The following is a 20,283-nucleotide window of genomic DNA, read 5'->3' as shown; positions in this document are numbered from 1 at the left end:
GTCACGAGTGGAAACCTCATTTGAACAAATAATAAAAGAGAACTTCCCCAATCTGGCAAAGGCAATAGACTTTCAGGAAATCCAGGAAGTTCAGAGAGTCCCAAAAATGTTGGACCCAAGAAGGAACACACCGAGGCACATCATAATTATATTAGCTAAGATTAAAAGGAAGGAGAGAATTCTAGAAGCAACAAGAGATAAAGGGACAGTCACCTACAAAGGAGTTCCCATCAGACTGTCAGTGGATTTCTCAAAAGAGTCCTTATAGGCAAGAAGGGGCTGGAAAGAAGTGTTCCAGGTCATGAAAACCAAAGACCTACAACCAAGATTGCTCTATCCAGCAAAGCTTTCACTTAGAATGAAAGGACAGATAAAGTGCTTCTCAAATATGATCAAATTCAAGGAGTTCATCATCACCAAGCCCTTATTATATGAAATGTTAAAGAACAGCCAATATTTGGAAACAGCCAAGTGCCCATCAGGAGATTATTTGATTAAAAAAACTATGGTACATTTACACAATGAAATACCACTCAACAATAAAAAAAAAAAGAAGGAAATCTTACATTTATTGACAGCCTGAACATACCTGGAGAGTACTATGCTAAGTGAAATAAGCCAATTACAGAAAAACAAGTACCACACAAATTCACTTATATGTAGAATCTAGTGAACAACATAAAAAACAAACAAAATTTAAAAAAGACTCATAGATACAGAGAACAGATGGGCAGCTGTCAGAGGGAAAGGAGGTTAGGAGGCTGGGTGAAAAGGTGAAGGGGTTAAGCAAACTCATAGACAATGACAGCAGTATGGTGATTATCAGAAAGAGAGGGAAGTAGAAGAGTGTAAAGGGAGATAAATGGTGATAGAAAGAGACTTTACTTGGGATGGTGAACACACAATACAGTATACAGATAATTATAGAATTAGATACCTGAAACTTATATAATTTTATTAATCCATGTCACTCTAGTAAATTCAATAAGAAAGCTTTTTACTTGTTGTGTTTTCTGTAGCTATTTGTATTATCAAATAAAACTGATAATATAAAATTCTCCAATATCAAATTAAGACCCGCCAGCATGTTTATCATTGCTACAAGGACAAATCTCTGCTACTGGAATATCCATTAAATTTTATAGTATATAGTTTAACTTTATTGTATATGTTCTTATCTGATTTTATTGTTTTCTTTCTAATTCTATAAAATAAACTTCTATTTTCTTTCAAAGACCAGATCAGATATACAGCTTGGAATGATAGTGAGTTTATATGAATGGATCAGTTAAAAAATAAACAAGATGGCTTTTAGAATCCACTTCCTGGAGTCTTAGAATCTATTATTTAATGGTCATTGATTAAAATGACTGTTTGCAACCTTTCTGTAGCCCATGGATTTGACATGGTTATAATGAATGCTGCCTTAGAACACTAAAGTCAGTTTTGTAAGACTGTATTTTCAAATGATCCCCTATGACAGGAAACATTTTTGTTCTTTTAATGGACATTCCAGAGGAGTGGGATTCCAAAACCACTTACCTTTCGGGCCAACATCTCTGTTTCTAATAGCTGGTGCTTTTTGAGTAGGTTTCCTGCAGAAGCCAAGTCCCTGGCCTGATCTTTCATGGCCAGCAGTGTCTCTGCCTGGGAATAGGAGAATAAGCAATAAAGCTGCCATATTAAAACTATATTTAAGGTATAAAGATTAGCCATTGTGTCCCCAAGCCTTTTCTAAGAAGAGTCAGGAAAATAATTTGTGCATAATTCTGATTATCTGATAAGAATTTATTAAACTCCAATGCTCCCACCATTTCCAGTTGCAATTACCTCTGAGAGCCAGAACTCAAAGTCCCGAATGCCTGTGTTAAACCTCTGTTGGCGACTGGCCTCATTGAGCTTCTGCCCTTTGTCAATTGTTCTCTCAAGCAGGTAGTCCCAGTGTTTCTCCAGCTCTTCCAGTTGACCCTAACAGAAATACATTGAGAGTTTATTATAATCTTTAGAATCCTGGGTCCTACAAGAACTTGAAATATATAGGAATGCTGTGAAGATAGGGACTAATAAAATTTTCCAGTACTTGAATATTATATGCTTTAAATCAGTATGCTTAATCTAGGAAAATAATAGAAGGTATTAGAAATTTGAAGAAGGGGTACTGGGCTGCTTACAGAGGCTGATGTCTAAATGCCAAAGACTCTTGGCAGTAGAGATAGAAATATAAAACAAGTATGATAATGCTTAGTTAGATATTAAGTCTAAAGCCTTCCTGGAGTTATAGGTACTAAGTGTGATAGGAGCAATAAGGACTGAGCGTCACTGTTTTCCTCTTTCCTTGTCCAACAATCAGTGAAAAGACTATTAACTAAGGAACATATTTTGTACCCCTACACGTGAAAGTAATAAAATGGTAAAAATATATTTTCATGTGCCTCTGTAGCCCAAAATCCATGCCGAGAAGAACTTCTACCTTCATGGTCTCTCCACTGCCATTGAACTCCCTCCGTTCAATTAGAGAGTTCCCCAAGTTGATGATTCCTTCTACTTGCTCAGAACGACTATAGACCTCATTCCCAAAGGTCTGATGCTTCAGGTATTTCCTCTGAAGGAAAAGAAGAAACTTAATTACATTCTCATTTAGGGAAGCAAGAAAAGGTAACTTCTATTTAAAAAGAAGTTAGTACTTTTGTCATAACCAAAATGATAATGGCTTTTGAAGGCTCCACATTAGACTCAGAAGTCCCTGAAGCAGTGATCACAACAGTAAAAACATGTTCAATATAAGGAGATGACTACTCATCTAACAATCTGGGCTGAAGTTTTTCAAGATTCCTATTTTGAGCTTACCTGTATGTTGGTAGGGTCTTTGTAGGACTCATCACAGGCTGTGGGCAGCATCTCACTGATCCATTCTTCCAGGTCCTCAAGGTCACGGTAGAATTGTTTTAGGTCAGCATAGTATCCAAGTTTTGTCCACTCAGCAATCAGCTGAGCTTTGAGAGCCTTCCATCTGAAAGAGGGGTCTAGATCACTCTCTGCCCTCTATCCCTCTATTCTCCCCTCAAGCTCTAATAGCATATACATGAATCTTCTCATTTGCCAATCTGTCATTTTTTCTATCTATCTATCTATCTATCTATCTATCTATCATCTACCTATATCCAATGAAAACAGAAAGGTCACTTTGCTGCATCTTACTATAGCTCAGGAAACAATTGTTCAGGCCTGACCTGTCTAACACCCTTTGGAGCCGAGTAGCAATCTCTTCCTTGGCATAGTGGTCATCAGCTATGAGCCGTTCAGCAAAATGTTCTAGCTCAATGATCTTCTTTTCCTAGTTGAGAGATAGACAGAGAGAGAGAGAGAGAGAGAGCAGATGTCTGTTGGTTAGGTCCTGGTATAATCTCAGATTCTGTCTAAAAACAACAAATATTCTTTTTGACTTCATAAATGGAAACAAAACCAAGACCAAAGGGTAAACTGTTGGAAGCCATCCTGCCTGATTTCAGGGACTATAGCCACATTAATGGACAGAAGGGTCCCATGGCTAGGGCTGAGTGAAAAAGCCTTGGGGCCATGAGCCACTAAGGGGATAGAACCTATCCTCCTGGCAGAAGCACAGTCCCTGCCTCCCTCGCTTCACCCTGCTTGGCCCCAAAAAATGGCTGGTTAGTCAATGACAGTTAAGATTCCTCAAGGGAGGGACAACATGAGCCAGGTACAGCTGCAAAAAGGGTCATCAGGGAAGGACTTAGGGGACTATAGAGAAGGGGCAGAAAGACCCTCACCCTGTAAGAAGTCTCCTAATCTCTTGGCTGCTTTGCTCCCCCAACCTAACTCAGCCTGAAAACAATGCCAGAGGCAGCTGTGGCCATGCACTAGAATGAATAGCTCCTGGGGGCAAATCGAGCCTGATGAAGAATGCTCATTGTTTCCTTTGAGGCTTGCTCTGCTGAGTAATAACCCTGTTGGTATGAACCATACAATTGAGCTCAAAGTGTAGGGAGTGAAACTCCCTACTTCATGATACACACTGCAAATAACTTTCTGGAGTCAGCATATCTCACCAACCCTGACCAGAGGCAATCCCTGAGTTTCTCCAATTATTATATGTAGATGATATCATTTTTTCATGACTGTAGCTTTTTGGACATTGATTGATGATCTTTTCATGCATACTATGCATCTCTGTGTGAGCCAAACTCAACAAACATCCAGGGAAAAGGGTACTGGAGGCTCTTATCTTCTGAGAGATTAGCCAGCCTTTTCTCCCCAAGAAGATCTTATCTTGGAAGACTGATTTCATCTGTGACAGCTGGGAGGACTCTGCTGGATGGAGACTCCCATAGTAAACACATTACAGGGAAGTAAATTTTAAATCAACAAGAGAACAAACATTAATAATGATACTGAGAGGGGCTATTTGTGTGGTAGTGAGTTTCTTTGACACTTCCCATGGCCACTGTGGAGAGTAATTCCTGCGTTGGGTGGAATATTGAAATAGTATAAAAAATCTCATCCAGCCCTGGTTGGTGTGGCTCAGTGGATTGAGTGCTAGCCTGTGAACCAAAGTGTGTTTGGCTTGATTCCCAGTCAGGGCACATGCCTGGGTTGTGGGCCAGGTCCCCAGTGCAGGGCATGTGAGAGGCAGCCATACACTGATGTTTCTCTCTCTCTCATTCTCCTTCTCTTTCCCTCTCTAAAAATAAATAAATAAATAACATCTTTTAAAAAAATCTCTTCCAACTAAAATTCAGGTTTTCAAAAGTTGGATGTAAAGAAAGTCCAGTGCTATATGTAAATTGAATTAGACTGAAACAAAGTATAAAGCTACCCTGCCTACCTTAGTTTCCTGTAAGAAGCAAATGGGAATACTTTTAAATTATAAAACCACATACATATGTAGAATTTCTGTTATTAATAGTTGTTTTAGAACTCTTATATTAGTTATTATTACCTGGACAGTGATTACTTTGTCCAAATCATCACGTTTTTTCATCAAGGCCTCCAGATTGTGTAAGGAACTCTTATCATCTGACTTCAGGAAATTCTCGCGTGCCAACATCCAGCTCTCAACCTGATCACAGTTCCCTTGGAACAACTATGGGGAATCAAGTTAGAAGTATATGACAAATTAGTCATCCCTTACCCAGTTTTATTTTCTGCAGTTTTAGTTACCTGAGGTCAACAGCAGTCAGAAACTATTACATGGAATTTCCAGGGGAAAAAAAATTCATAAGTTTCAAATTATGAGCTATTCTGAGTAGAGTTATGAAACCTCTTGCCATCTCGCTCTGTTACACCTGGATAATGAATCATTCCTTTGCCCAGTGTACCAATGCTATTGTATACCTTCAAACTGTTAGTCACCTACAGATCTTGGTTATTACACCAGCTGTCATGGTATCAATGGTGTTTGTGTTCAAGTAGCCTTCATTTTACTTAAGAACAGTCCCAAAGCCATTCACATAACTTTTATTATAACATATTACTATAACTGTTCTGTATTATTATTAGTTATTGTTGTTAATCTGTTACTATGCCTAAGTTATCAGTTAGACTTTACCATAGGTATATATGTAGATAAACATATTTTATAAGTAGGATTGGGTACTATCTGTGTTTAGGCATCCACTGTAGATCTTGGTATGTATCTTGCATAAACAAATGGGGGACAATTGTATTGGACCATGTAAATACATTTTATGTTTTCATATAAGCTATGCTACGTTCTTGGGATTCTATTTCCCATATTCTAATACTGTGAATACTGGCTGGTTATTTAAGACTAGTAAACATTCCCCCTTCAGGGTACCCTGTAACACTCACTCTTTTCCCTCAAAGTGTTAATCATTTCGTCTTCATTAACCTCAAAACAGTAATACATTTTGTTTCATTAATAATTTTACTATACTGGAATAATCTGTCTACATGACTAATGTCACTACTTAAGAAAAGAGTTACTAATCTTTGTATTGTCAGAGCTCTGCACACATTAGGTTCTAAAAATAAATAAATAAATAAATAAATAAATAAAAACTTGAATTAGTCCTGGTGGATGTGGCTCAGTGGATTGAGTGCCAGCCTGTGAACCACAGTGTTGCTGGACTATTCCAAGTCAGGGTACATGCCTAGATTGCAGGCTCATGACAGGCAACCACACACTGATATTTCTCTCCCTCTCTTTCTCCCTCCCTTTCCTTCTCTCTAAAAAAAATAAGTAAAATCTTTAATACTTGCTTCTTGATCAAGTACTTTCTATTCTGCTTATCCAAATTATATATTTCTTGATATTACTGTTGTTCCAGTACTATTGTAAATAATTGTTGATCCATACAATTCTACATACTACACAGAAAACTGTCCTGATATTAGCCTACTTTACTTTATTCCTGATCATTATTATTGTTGTGGTTAACTCTATTCTCTCTCACACTATGCCTACTTTCCATCCTTTACTCTCAATACATGTCATCATCTAACCTTGAACAAGCACTGTTTTCTGAATTCAGTTCACTATTCTCCTCTCTCCCCTCTAACATGAGTCTTATCTCTCTTTCACCTTTTATCAAAAGTGGCTAGTTGGGTGAAAAATCAGTTAACATTGTACTTATCCAAAGAATCTCCTATCTCTTCTCTACTTGCTGGTACTTTAAATCACATAGAATACTCTCTTCCTGTCTTAATCCATTTTGCCTGCCCCCTGCCACTGATCATACACAAGAATAGGAGGGAGCTATGGACCTCAATACACCTGCTGGAGTAGAGAAACCACTAACAAAAGAACCACTAAAAGCCAAAAACCTAAAGAGCCCACTCAAACAGAAGAAAGGGCAAACCAGAATATCCACAGATCAAAGAAGATCACAGACAAGGAGGTCAAAGAGACCACACCAATGAACCCCATATAATTCCTACCATAGAATTTCACCCTATGAAGACAGTAATCAAAGCAAAACATCAGGAAGTGCAGAAACAAATAAAAACACACACCTAAAATGGGGAGACAAAAAAGGGACATACAATCAAAAAGAGTGGAAGACTCCTCACTAAAAGACCTAAATGGAATGGAGGTAAGCAAACTATCAGATATGGAATTCAAAATAATGGTTATAGAGCTGCCCAAGGAGCTCACAGACAACTACAGGGAACTGAGTAAGAACTACAACAGTATGAAACAGAAAATAGAAACTATAAACAAAACCCAGGAAGAACTGAACAATAAAATCTCAGAAGTAAAAAACATACTAGAAAGAATTACAAGCATGCTAGATGGAATAGAGTATTGAATCAGTGATCTGTAGGACAAGGTAGGAAAAAAACAGAAGGAGCAAGAAAAGGAAGAGAGACTCAGAAAGAACAAACAGGTGAGAAGGAAGCTGCAATAAAACATGAGAATTCATAATATACATATAATAGAGATACCAGAAGGAGAAAAAGAAGGGCAAGGGATTAAAAAATGTTTGAAAAAGTAATGATGGAAAACTTCCCTAATGAGAGGAGAAAAAAATCCAGGTAACACAGAGAATCCCAGTCAGGAACAAGCCAAAGAGGCCCACTTCAAGACACATCATAATTAAAATGTCAAAATTTCAACACTAGCAGAAATCTTAAAGGCAGCAAAGGAAAAAAAAAATAACATACAAGGGAGCCCAGATAAAGCTAGAAGCTGACTTCTCACACTCCAAGCTAGAAGAGAATGGCAAGAAAGATTTCAAGTAATGAAAACCAGAGGCCTGCAATCAACCCTACTTTATCCAGCAAGGCTCTCAATTAAAATGAAAGGCCAAATAAGAATATTCCCAGACAAAAAAAGTCTAAAAAAATATGCCTCCACCAAATCAGCTCTGCAGGAGATGCTAAATGGTCTGCTTTAAGAAAAGGAAGAAAAAGAGTGACAAAGAACACAAGTATAAAACAATGGCAATGAATAACTACCTATCAATAATAACTTTAAATATAAATGGATTAATTTCTCCAACCAAAAGACATCAAATAGCTGAATGTATAAGATATCAGGATCACACATATGCTGGCTACAACAGACCCACCTCAGAACGAAAGACCTATACAGACTGAAAGTGAAGGGCTGGAAACAACTACTCCAAGCAAATGAAGAGGAAAGAAAAGCCTGGGTAGCAATACTCATATCAGAAAAAACAGGCTTCAAAACAAGGGCCATAAAGAGAGACCCAGAAGGAAACTTCATAATACTCAAGGGAAAAATACATCAAGAACACATAAACATTATAAAAATATATGCCCCCAACATATTAACACCCAAATATATAAGAAAGAACTTGGAGGACTTTAAGAAAGATAGCAACACAATTATAGTAGGGGATTTTAATACTCCACTGTCAGAAATCGATATTTCTTCTAACAAAATAACAGCAAAGATATTGTGGCGTTGAACAATGCCCTAGATGAAATGTACTTAAGTGATATATAGAGAGAGAGCTTTTCATCCCAAAGAAGCAAAATAAATATTCTTTTCAAATGCACATGGAACATTGTCAAAGATAGACCACATGACAGGACACAAAACGAGCCTCAACAAATTCAAGAATATTGAAATCCTATTAGATATTTTCTCTGACCACAAGGAACTGCAATTAGAAACTAACCTCATGAAAATAACTAAAAACCACTCAAACTCATGGAGATTGAATACCATGCTATTAAACAGTGAACAGGTCAAGAATGAGATCAAGGAAGAAATCAAAAAGTTTTTGGAAACAAATAAAAATGAACTCACAACAATCCAAAACTTACTGGACACAGCAAAGGCAGCCCTGAGAGGGGAGTTCAAAGTGGTACAGGCCTACCTAAAAAAGATAGATACATTTCAAATAAACAACCTAACACTACACCAAAAAGAACTCAAGGAACAACAACAAAGACAGCCCAGAGCAAGTAGAAGGAAGGAAAGAAACAAGATCAGAGCAGAATTAAAAAACAGTGACTAAAAGCATAATTCTAAGGGTCGATAAATCCAGGAGATGGTTCTTTGAAAAAAATCAACAAGCCTTTAAGCAGGGTCAACAAGAAAAAAGAGAGAGGATCCAAACAAACACAATCACAAATGAAAGAGGAGAAAGTAGAACTGATACCACAGACATACAAAGGATTGTAAGAAATTACTATGAAGAACTATATGCTAAGAAATTTGAAAATCTAGCTGAAATAAAAATTTTTCTAGAAACATATATTCTTCCAAAGAATATATGAAGAAGCAGAAAAACTGACAGACCAATAATAGTTGATGAAATGAAGCAGTTATCAAAAAGCTTCCAACACACAAAAGCCCTGGACCAGATGGTTTAACGGGAGAATTTTACAAAGCATTTAAGGAATAGTTAACCCCGATCCTTCAGATTATTCCAAAAAATTCAAGATGGAAGACTCCCAAATTCTTTTTATGAAGCAAGAATCATTCTAATCCAAAAACCAGACAAAGATATAAAAACAAAGAAAATTTCATGCCAATATTGCTGATGAACATAGACATTAAAGTCCTCAACAAAATATTGGCAAACCACATCCAGCAATGGATTCATCCCAAATATGCAAGGGTGGTACAATATTCACAAATCAATAACCATAATACATTACATAAACAAAAGCAAAGACAAAAATCGCATGACCATATCAATAGAGGCAGAAAACGCATTTGACAAGGTACAGCACCATGTATAAAAACAGTCAGCAATGTGGGAATAGAGGGAACATTCCTCAACATAATAGAGGCCATATAGGAAGACCTATAGCCAACATCATACTCAAAAAGCAAAAAGGAAAAACTTTCCCACTAAGATCAGGAACAAGACAAGGCTGTCCACTTTATTACTTCTATTCAACATAGTCCTGGAAGTCCTAGCCACAGTAATCAGACAAGAAAAGGAAATAAAAGGCATTGAAATTAGAAAAGAGGAAACAAAGCTGTCATTGTTTGCTGGTGACATGATAGTATACATAGAGAATCCTATGGGCTCCACCAAAAAACTGCTTGACCTAATAAATGAATTTGGCAAAACTGTGGGATATAAAGTTAATAACCAGAAATCAAAGCCATTTTGTATAGAAACAATGAAACATCAGAACTAGAAATCAGAAAACAAATGTCATTTGATATAGCAACAAGAAAAATAAAATACCTAGGAATAAACCTAACCAAGGAGGGAAAAGACCTATATACAGAAAACTACACAACATTGAAGAAAGAAATCATGGAAGACATAAACAAATGGAAACATATACTGTGTTCATGGATTGGAAGAATTAACATCATCAAAATGTCCATACTACCCAAAGCAATTTATAGGTTCAATGCAATACTTATTAAAGTACTGATGGCATATTTTACAGATATAGAACAAACACTTCAAAAATTATATGGAACCATAAATGATCTTGAATAGTTGCAGCAATTTTAAGAAAAAAGAGCAAAGTAGGAGAGATCACAATACCTAATATTAAACTGAATTACAAGGCTGCTGTTCAAAACATTGTGGTAATGGCATAAGAACAGACACATGGACCAATGGAACAGAATAGAGAGCCCAGAAATAAACCCAAGTCTTTGTGGTCAATGAATATTTGACAAAAAGGGCAGCAGCATAAAATTAGGGAAAAATAGTATCTTTAACAAATGGTGTTGGGAGAGCCGAACAGCTACATGCAAAAAAGAAAAATGCAACTGTTCACCAACTTACACTATACACAAAAATAAATTCAAGATAGATAAAAGACTTACATATAACTCATGACCACAATAGTCCTTCAGGAGAACATAGGCAGGAACATCTCAGACATTCCATGTGGCAATGTTTTCACTGATATGTTCCTTATAGCAAGGAACAAAAAGGAAAGAAAAAACAAATGGGATCTCATCAAAATAAAACTCTTCTTCACAGCTAAAGAAAATAGCATCAAAATGAAAACAGAACCAACTGCATGGAAAAACATTTTCACCAATGATGCATCAGAGAAGGGTTTGATCTCCAAAATATATAAAGAACTCACATGACTCCACTCTAAGAAAACAAGCAAACCAATTAAAAAATGGGCAAAGGACTTCAACAGTCATTTCTCCAAGGAGGACATACAGAGGGTCCAGAGACATATGAAAAGATGCTCAATATCACTAGCCATTGAGAGTTGCAAATTAAAACCTCAATGAGATACTACTTCAAACCAGTCAGAATGGCCATCATAAACAAATCAATAAACAACAAGTGTTGGAGAGGATGTGGAGAAAAGGAAACTCTAGTGCACTCTTGGTGGGAATGCAGATTGGTGTGACCACTGTGGAAAACAGTATGGAATATTTTCAGAAAACTAAAAATGAAACTGCCTTTTGACCCAGCAATTCCACTGCTGGATTATATCCTGAGAATTCTGAAACACCAATCCAAAAGAATATATGCACTCCAATGTTCATAGCAGCACAATTTACAATAGGCAAGTGCTGGAAGCAACCTAAGTGCCCATCAGTAAATGAATGGATCAAAAAACTCTGGTACATTTACACAATAGAATTTTATACAGCAGAAATAAAGAAGGAGCTCCTACCCTTTGCCACAGCATGAATGGAACTGGAGAGCTTTATGCTAAGTGAAATAAGACAGGCAGTGAAAGACAAATACGATATGATCTCACCTTTTACTGGAACCTAATCAACAAAACAAACAATCAAGCAAAGTATACCAAAAGACATTGAAATTGAGGACAGGCTGACAGTAACCAGAAGGGAGAGGGATGGAATAATGCAGGGAAAAGGGTGAAGGGTTTTCCGGAACCACTATAAAGGACATATGGACAATAACAAGCGGGTGTGGAAATAGGAGAGGGAGTTGGGGATAGATGAGGTGGGGGGATTGGCGGAAAAGACAGAAAATTATACTTGAACAACAATAAAAATCAAAAGTAAAAAAACACCTGAATTAATACATAAATTATAATCACCCCAATGTATGGCAAGAAATGACCCTCATCCTCTTTGGCTCTTTTAACAAAGATAAAAACAATGAATATGACTATGATTAGTCCATAAAGCAGAGAATACAATGTCAAATAATCAAGTGTTGCCTTTGTGTTTATAGCATGGGAAGACCAATGAAATTAAACTAATACCTGTACTAACCATGTAAATTTGCATAGAGGAACCAGAATAATCCTGCTCAATGACTGTAGATTTGCTGTACCTGAAACTCCAGACACTGATCTAACATCATCTTGCGTTGATTCCAAGCTTTCTCTAAATAATCTCTCTGCAGTCTGACAGTTTGAAGCTTTTCTTCAATTTTGGAGCTATTGTGGTGTCCACTACCTATAAGTTCTACACCAAAATCTTCTAAGGCCTGGAAGGTAGGAGCCTCAGCCTCCATGTCAGCATGATGTTCCTATGGGAGAAAAGGGAAGAGACTGGTGAGGACAATGACATTTCACCAAAGTTATGTGACCAGTGGCTATGGCTTTTGTATCCCTACCTGGTGTCGCTCCATCAAGATCTCAGTACCAGTTAAGTCCTCAGCCATCTCATGTGATGATACCATGCCATCAATGCTACTGATCCAATTCTGTAAGTCTCTAAAGAAATAAACAAATGGAGATTTATAAGAAAACCTTGCAACTTGTTACAGAAGTATCTATCTTTGAGCTTTTTCTTCTCTAAAAAGATGTTTCCAGGTAATATTTTTTAATCTGGCTTTCTATGATTCACAAATGTTAGGCTTATACTTTTCACTACATGACTTATAATCCCTTGCATTGAAAGTCTCTTTACATATATCATCTCCTTTCAAACCCTGCAATTATCTTTTATAGAATTCAGGGGATTATTTTGTTTTCATTTTGGAGATGAGGAAGTCAGTTTTGAGAATAACAAGTCATTTTTCTCATTGATGTAACTAACAGCAGACATCTAGATTGGAATCCAGACACTGGAGTTCAGGACCAGTATATATTCCATTATTTCTTATGATTCTTGTTCCTTTAAAGTAGATTCTCAGGTTTCAAATCTATGTTATTATGATATCTCAAGGAAGGCATGTCTAGTGTGAAATATTATTCCATTGTGTAAATTTATTTATTTATTCAAATAATTAAAATTTTGTGGTGCTTATTAAGTACCAAATATTATTTTAAAAAAAGATGCATTTGTACATTTAGGAGCTTACCTAAACAGCATGTAAAGCAAAAGTATCATAAAGATAGAAAATACAGTATTATATAGACTTGCTCTGAGGCTGAGAATGTTACTACCAACAACACTGAATAGTAAGATTTCATAAGATTTCATAAATGAAAAATTGGTAACATTTGATTTGGAATCTGAAATCTAGGTAAAATCAGTCTATCTATCATCTATCTATCATCTATCTATCTATATATCTATCTATCATCTATCATCTATCTATCATCTTCCCATCTTTCTATCATCCATTTGTCTTTCATTAATCATCATCCATGAGCAAAAAAAATATTTGGAATAATGAGTATGGTAGCTATTTATTTTTACTGTATAAAAACTATAGCTTGGAATGGGGACAAAGTTGGCGATGGAGTAGGAAGGAGCAGATTCAATTTCCTGTACACATGGGAGAAAATCCTGGCAGATCTACCGAGGAACAGTGCAATCAACCAACAGTTCTTCAGCATTTATGAAAATAAGAGACCAGAGATTGTGATGGACGTTGAAGGACCAGACAGCTGCAGGTCAGTGGGGTCTCGGGGACCTAAGTAAAGATAAGGGCAGTGAGGGCGGTGGCCCACACCCTTGGCTAGCGCCTAGTGGCCTTGGTGCACCCGCCCTGGTTGGGGTCAAGAGGCATCAGTGTGTGACCAGCACCAGGGGCGTCTGCCATGGACTCTTCAGGAGCCCAGCACCCGGTGGGTCTACAGAAGACTCTTTGGGAGCCTTGAGCCTGCTGCAGGGTCCTTGGGAGAGAGCTGAATCATCAGCTTCCTCCCTCCCTGTCTAAGCGAGGCTGGTCAACACCAGGCAGAGACCTGTCTTCTTGAGTTTACAGAGAGGGTAACAAGGACAAAGGGCCATGTTCAACTGCAGACTCTGTGGTCACCATCCTGGAAGAATTGAGAGGCACATTGTCATCACCAGTCTGGCTGGGGATTGGGCTGGGCTGAGAGGCAGGCTTTTGGGAGAATTTTTTTGGAAAGTGGACTGAGGTGTTCTCCTGTGACAGCAGCTTGGCTTGCTTCCCACTGAGCCTGGCAGCGATCCAGAGGAGGGGCAGAAGCACTTGAATTCTGCCACAGAACTGGGAAAAACCATGCCAGATTCTGCGGGACCCAGGCAGCCTGGCGGGCGCAGGGGCACCCACACCCCAATTCGGCAGCCTGGCTGGTGCATGCATGCCTGCACCCCAGCCCACAGCAAAGACCCCTGGAGAAGGTGCTCTGAAAAGAACCTAGATCCCCTTCATGGAACACTGAAGAAAGGCTAGCTCTTAGGAGAGCACTCTCAGAAAAAATACACCAATCAACCTAAAGCCTGCTGCAACCAGAAAAACCGGTTTGGACAGCTTGACACCAACAAGGGATTTTTTTTTCCTTTAGTAACTTTTTTCTAGTAATCTTATTTTTTCAATTTTATTATTGTTTTGTCTTTCAATACTTTGTTTCTCTCCTTTCTTTTTTCCTATTTTAGTCCTTCTTCCTTTTTTTCCAAACTTATCATTTTTTCCTCGTTTTTTTGTTTATTGCTTTGTTTTCTTTTACCCACAAAAGACACAAACAATGGAGAACTGCAAAAAGACAAAAGTGGGACCCAAAGAGGGGCATCCCAACAGTAGAGACAGAAAGACAAATTTTACTTTGCTATAGCAGAGAAGCCAAAAGTTGCTGCATATCTGTATTTTTTTCATTATTCAAAAGAACTCACTTCATAATGCATATTTGTATTATTTTTTCATTATTTAAAAAAAACTTCTTTTATATTTTAATAATATCTTTGTATTCCTCCTCTTTCTGTATGGGCTTCTTACCCCTGTTGTCTCCTCCACAGTGTATTGCTAATTTTCTATACTTCATACAACTTGTTTTCCTTTAGCACACTACCCAAAGTTCTATACCCCCTATTCAGACAGATTACATAGAGTCTGTCATATGAGTGTTGCTCTAATATTATTGTAAATAATAGCTGTTCTATACAACTGTAAACATTTCACAACACATCTCCTGGATCTTAGCCCACTTTACAGGTTCTTGAAATCTATTACTGGAGTGATTAGCTCCATTTGCTCGCATGCTAAACCTATTTACTATTCTTTACTCTCACTTTACCTCAAAACCGGACTGCCCCCAACCTCACTGTTTTCTATATTCAATTCACAAGACTTCCATCCCCAACAAGAGATTTATGTTTTGTCCATCCTTTCCTAAAAGTGACAAGTTGGGTTGAAGATTATGGTTAACACTATATACAACTAAAGAACTTTTATCTCTTCTCTACTGGCTGTGACTGTAAATATCATAAAATACTCATCTCCTGTCATAAACCATTTTGCCTCTCCCTCCAACTGATCACACACACACAAAAAGGAGTAGGTGAAAGTGGAGAACATAAAGATACCTGAACAAGACTGCACAACTAAATTTCACAGGTATTCTACCACAGAAGTTCACACCATATACCCAGGGAGTCAAAACAGATCAATTTAAAAAGCTGAAGCTAACAAGAAGAGTCTCACAAACAATGGGAAGACAAAGAAACAATCCCAAAATGAAATATAAGAAGGAAGCCTCAGAAGAAATGTTAGATGAAATAGAGGCAAGTCAACTATCAGATATTGAATTCAAAGCACTGGTTACTAGGAAATTCAAAGAGCCTATAATGAGCTACCAGAAACTATAGGGGAGCTACAATGAACTCACTTCAAACTATATCAACATGAAAAAGAAAATAGAAACTATCAGCAAAGGCCAAGGGGAAATGAAGAATACAATTTTTGAACTGAAAAACACAGTAGAAGGAATCAAAAACAGGATCAATGAAGCAGAAGATCAGAACAGTGAGTTGGAGGATAAAGTAGAAAAAAACTCGCAGAAAGAGCAAGAAACAGAAAAGAGGCTCAGAAAGAATAAAGAGGGATTAAGAGAAATTAAAGATAATATAAAACATAATAATATCCAAGTAATAGAAATACAAGGAGAAGAAAAAGAATAAGGGATAGAAAACCTATTTGAAAAAGTAATGATTGAAAACTTCCCTAATTTGATGAGAGAAAAAAAATCACACAAATACAGGAATCACAGGGAGTGCCAATCAAGAGGAACCCAAGGAGGCCTACTTCAAGACACATCATCAACTAGAATGGCAAAATTCCAAGACAAAGAGAGAATCTTAAAGGCAGCAGGGGAGAAAAAGGAAGTGACATACAAGGAAGCCCCAATAAGGTTAGCTACTGACTTCTCAATGGAAACACTCCAAGCAAGAAGAGAATGGCAAGAAATATTCCAAGTAATGAGAACCAGGGGTCTACAACCAATGATACTTTACCCAGTAAGGCTCTCAATCAAGATAGAAGAGCAAATAAAGAGCTTCCAAGACAAAAGAAGTGTAAAAGAATACAACACCGCTCTGGCTGGTGTAGCTCAATGGATCGAGCACGGGACTGTGAACCAGACAATCGCCATTCTATTCCCAGTCAGGGCACATGCCTGGGTTGCAGGCTGATTCCCTGCAGGCCATTTCCCAGCAGGGGACACACCAAAGGCAACCATACATTGATGTTTCTCTCCCTCTCTCCTTCCCTTCCCCTCTAAAGATAAATAAATAAAATCTCAAAAAAATAAAAAAGAATACAACTCCTAGAAAATCATCTCTGCAAGAGATGCTAGAAAAACTGCTTTAAGGAAAGGATGGAAAAGACAGGGACAGAGAGAAATACAGGGACAAAAATGGCAATGAATAAGTACCTGTCAATATAACCTTAAACATAAATGGATTAAATGCTCCAATCGAAAGACAGAGAATAGCTAAATGGATAAGAAAACACGACCCACACTTATGCTGCTTACAAGAGACCCAACTCAGAACAAAGAACCATCACAGACTAAAATTGAAGGGCTGGAAACAAATTTTCTAAGCAAATTGACAAGAATAAAAAAGGGGGGTAGCAATTCTCATATCAGACAAAATAGACTTCGAAAAAAGGGCCATCGAGAGAGACCCAGAAGGTCACTTCATAATACTCAAGGGAAGAATCCACCTAGAAGACATTAACATTATAAATATATATACACCCAACATAAGAGCACCCAAATATATAAAGAAAATTTTATAGGACTTCAAGAAAGATATTGACAGCAACACAATTATAGGTCGAGATTTTAACACCCCATTGTCAAAAGTGAACAAATCTTCCAAACAAAATATCAACAAAGATATTGTGGCATTAGACAATGCCCTAGATGAAATGCACTTAACTGATTATATAGAGCACTTCATCCCAAAGAAGCTAAATACACATTCTTCTCAAATGCACATGGAACATTTTCAAAGATAGACCACAAGACAGGACACAAAACAAGCCTCAACTAATTTAAGAAATTTGAAATCATACCAAGCATCTTCTCTGACCAAGAGAAACAAAATTGGAAACCAACCCCAAAGGAAAAAACCCAAACACCCAAAATCACATGAATGGCATGCTATTAAACAACCAATGGGTCAACAATGAAATTAGGGAAAAAATCAAAAAGTTTCTAGAAACAAATGAAAATGAACTCATAACAACCCAAAACTTATGGGACACAGCCAAGGCAGTCCTGAGAGGGAAGTTCATAGCAATACAGGCCTACCTAAAGAAGATAGAAAGATTTCAAACAAACAACCTAACCCTACGCCTACAAGAACTTGAGGAAGAACAACAAAGACAGCTCAGAGAAAGTAGAAGGAAGGAAATTACCAAGATCAGAGAAGAATTAAATGACATAGAGACTAAAAGCACAATTCTAAAAATCAATGAATCCAGGAGCTGCTTCTTTGAAAAAATAAACAAAGTTCAAAAGCCATTAAGTACATTCATCAAGAAAAGAATAGAGAGAACCCAAATAAACACAATCAGAAATGAAAGAAGAGAGATTACACTGACCCCAGAGAAATAGAAGGAATTGTAAGAAATTACTATGAAGAACTGTATGCCAAGAAATTTGAAAATCTAGGTGAAATGGATGAGTTTCTAGAAAAATATAATCTTCCAAAATTCAATGAAGAAGAAGCAGAAAGTCTGAACAGACCAATAAGAGCAGATGAAATTGAAGCAGTAACAAAAAAAACTCCAGTCACACAAATGCCCTGGATCAGATGGTTTCACAGGAGAATTCTACAAAGCATTTAAGGAAGAGCTAACTCTTATCCTTCACAGACTATTAAAAAAAATCCAAGAAGACAAGAGACACCCAAACTCTTTTTATGAAGCCAGCATCATGCTAATTCCAAAACCAGATAAAGACACAACAAACAAAGAAAACTTCAGGCCAAAATCCCTGATGAGCATAGACACTAAAATCCTCAACAAAACATTGGCAAATTGCATCCAACAATACATTAAAAAGATCAAACACCACGACCAAGCAGGATTCATCCCAGGGATGCAAGGATGGTTCAATATTCGCAAATCAGTAAATGTACTACATCACATAAACAAAAGCAAAGACAAAAACCACCTGATCATATCAATAGAGGTGGAAAAAGGTTTTGATAAGTACAACACCCATTTATGATAAAAAACACTCAGCAAAGTGGGAATACAGGGAGCATTGCTCAATATAATAAAAGCCATATATGAGAGACTGACAGCCAACATCATACTCAATGGGCAAAAACTACAATCCTTTCCACTAAGATCAGGAACAAGACAAGGTTGTCCACCTTCACCACTTCTAGTCAATATAGTACTGGAAGTTTTAGGCACGGCATTCAGAGAAGAAAAGGAAATAAATGGCATCCAAATAGGAAAGAAGGAAGCAAAACTGTCACTGTTTGCAGATGACATGGCAGTGTACAAAGAAAATTCTATATACTGTACCCCAAAGACACTTGATGTAATAAATAAATTTTGCAAACAGCAGGATACAAAGTCAATATCTAGAAATCAAAGGCATTTTTGTATACTAACAATGAAACAGCAGAAGCTGAAATCAAGAAAAAAATGTCATTCAATATAGCAAAAAGAAAAATAAAATATCTGGGAATAAACCTAACCAAGGAGGGAAAAGACCTATATACAGCAAACTACCGAACATTGAAGAAAGAAATCATGGAAGACATAAACAAATGGAAATATATACCTTGTTCATAGATTGGAAAAATTAACATCATCAAAATGTCCATATTACCCAAAGAAATTTACAGATTCATTGCAATACCTATTAAAGTACCAATGGCATATTTCACAGACATAGAACAAATACTTCAAAAATTTGTATGGAACCATAAATAACCCTGAATAGCAGCTACAATTTTGAGAAAGAAGAACAAAGTAGGAGGGATCACAATACCCAATACCTAACTATATTACAAGGCCACTGTAATCAAAACAGCCTGGTACTGGCATAAAAACAGGCACATAGACCAATGGAACAGAACAGACAGCCCAGAAGTAAACCCAACTCTCTACAGTCAATTATTTTTTATAAAGGGGGCAGTAATATAAAATGGAGTAAAAATAGCCTCTTCAACAAATGGCATTGGGAGAACTGGACAGCTATGTGCAAAAAAAAAAAAAATGGAACTTGAGCACCAACTTACACCATACACCAAAATAAATTCAAGGTGGATAAAAGGCTTAAATATAAGCTGTTACATCATTAAAATCCTGGAGGAGAATATTGGCAGGGAAATCTCAGATATTTCACACAGCAGCTTTTTTATTTACATGTCCCTTAGAGCAAGGGACATAAAGGGAAGAATAAACAAATGGGATCTTATCAAAATTAAAAGCTTCTGCATGGCTAAAGAAAACAGTATTATGATAAAAAGAGAACCAACTGTTTGGGAAAATATATTTGCCAATGATACCTCAGACAAAGGTTTAATCTCCAAAATATACAAAAAATTTACATGACTCCACTCTAAGAAGACAAGAAACCCAATTAAAAAAATGGGAAAAAGACTTGAACAGACATTTTTCCAAGGAGGACATCCAGAGACACATAAAAAAAATGCTCAATATCACTAGCTATCAAAGAGATACAAATTAAAACCACAATGAGATACCACTTTACACTGGTCTGAATGGCCATCATAAACAAAGC

At 37.0% G+C, this 20,283-nt stretch overlaps 1 protein-coding gene across 2 annotated transcripts in view; it reads right to left on the bottom strand.

Annotated features, from left to right (window-relative positions):
* The window catches only part of SPTA1 (spectrin alpha, erythrocytic 1), a 225,771-nt gene that overhangs the window by 69,222 nt on the left and 136,266 nt on the right, over positions 1-20,283 (bottom strand). For both annotated transcript variants that reach the window (XM_037166281.2, XM_053668006.1), the window contains exons 28-35: positions 12,492-12,591; positions 12,207-12,404; positions 4,958-5,101; positions 3,231-3,334; positions 2,848-3,010; positions 2,471-2,602; positions 1,831-1,968; positions 1,543-1,647 (exon numbers count right to left, since the gene is read on the bottom strand). In XM_037166281.2, coding sequence (XP_037022176.2) covers positions 1,543-1,647; positions 1,831-1,968; positions 2,471-2,602; positions 2,848-3,010; positions 3,231-3,334; positions 4,958-5,101; positions 12,207-12,404; positions 12,492-12,591 — 1,084 coding nt within the window. The remainder of the gene's footprint in view (positions 1-1,542; positions 1,648-1,830; positions 1,969-2,470; positions 2,603-2,847; positions 3,011-3,230; positions 3,335-4,957; positions 5,102-12,206; positions 12,405-12,491; positions 12,592-20,283) is intronic.

This window comes from Artibeus jamaicensis, unplaced genomic scaffold (assembly GCF_021234435.1).
Source record: "Artibeus jamaicensis isolate MK-2021 breed Jamaican fruit bat unplaced genomic scaffold, CSHL_Jam_final contig_475, whole genome shotgun sequence".
Lineage (NCBI taxonomy): Eukaryota > Metazoa > Chordata > Mammalia > Chiroptera > Phyllostomidae > Artibeus > Artibeus jamaicensis.
This window is presented reverse-complemented; position numbering and strand designations above follow the sequence as displayed.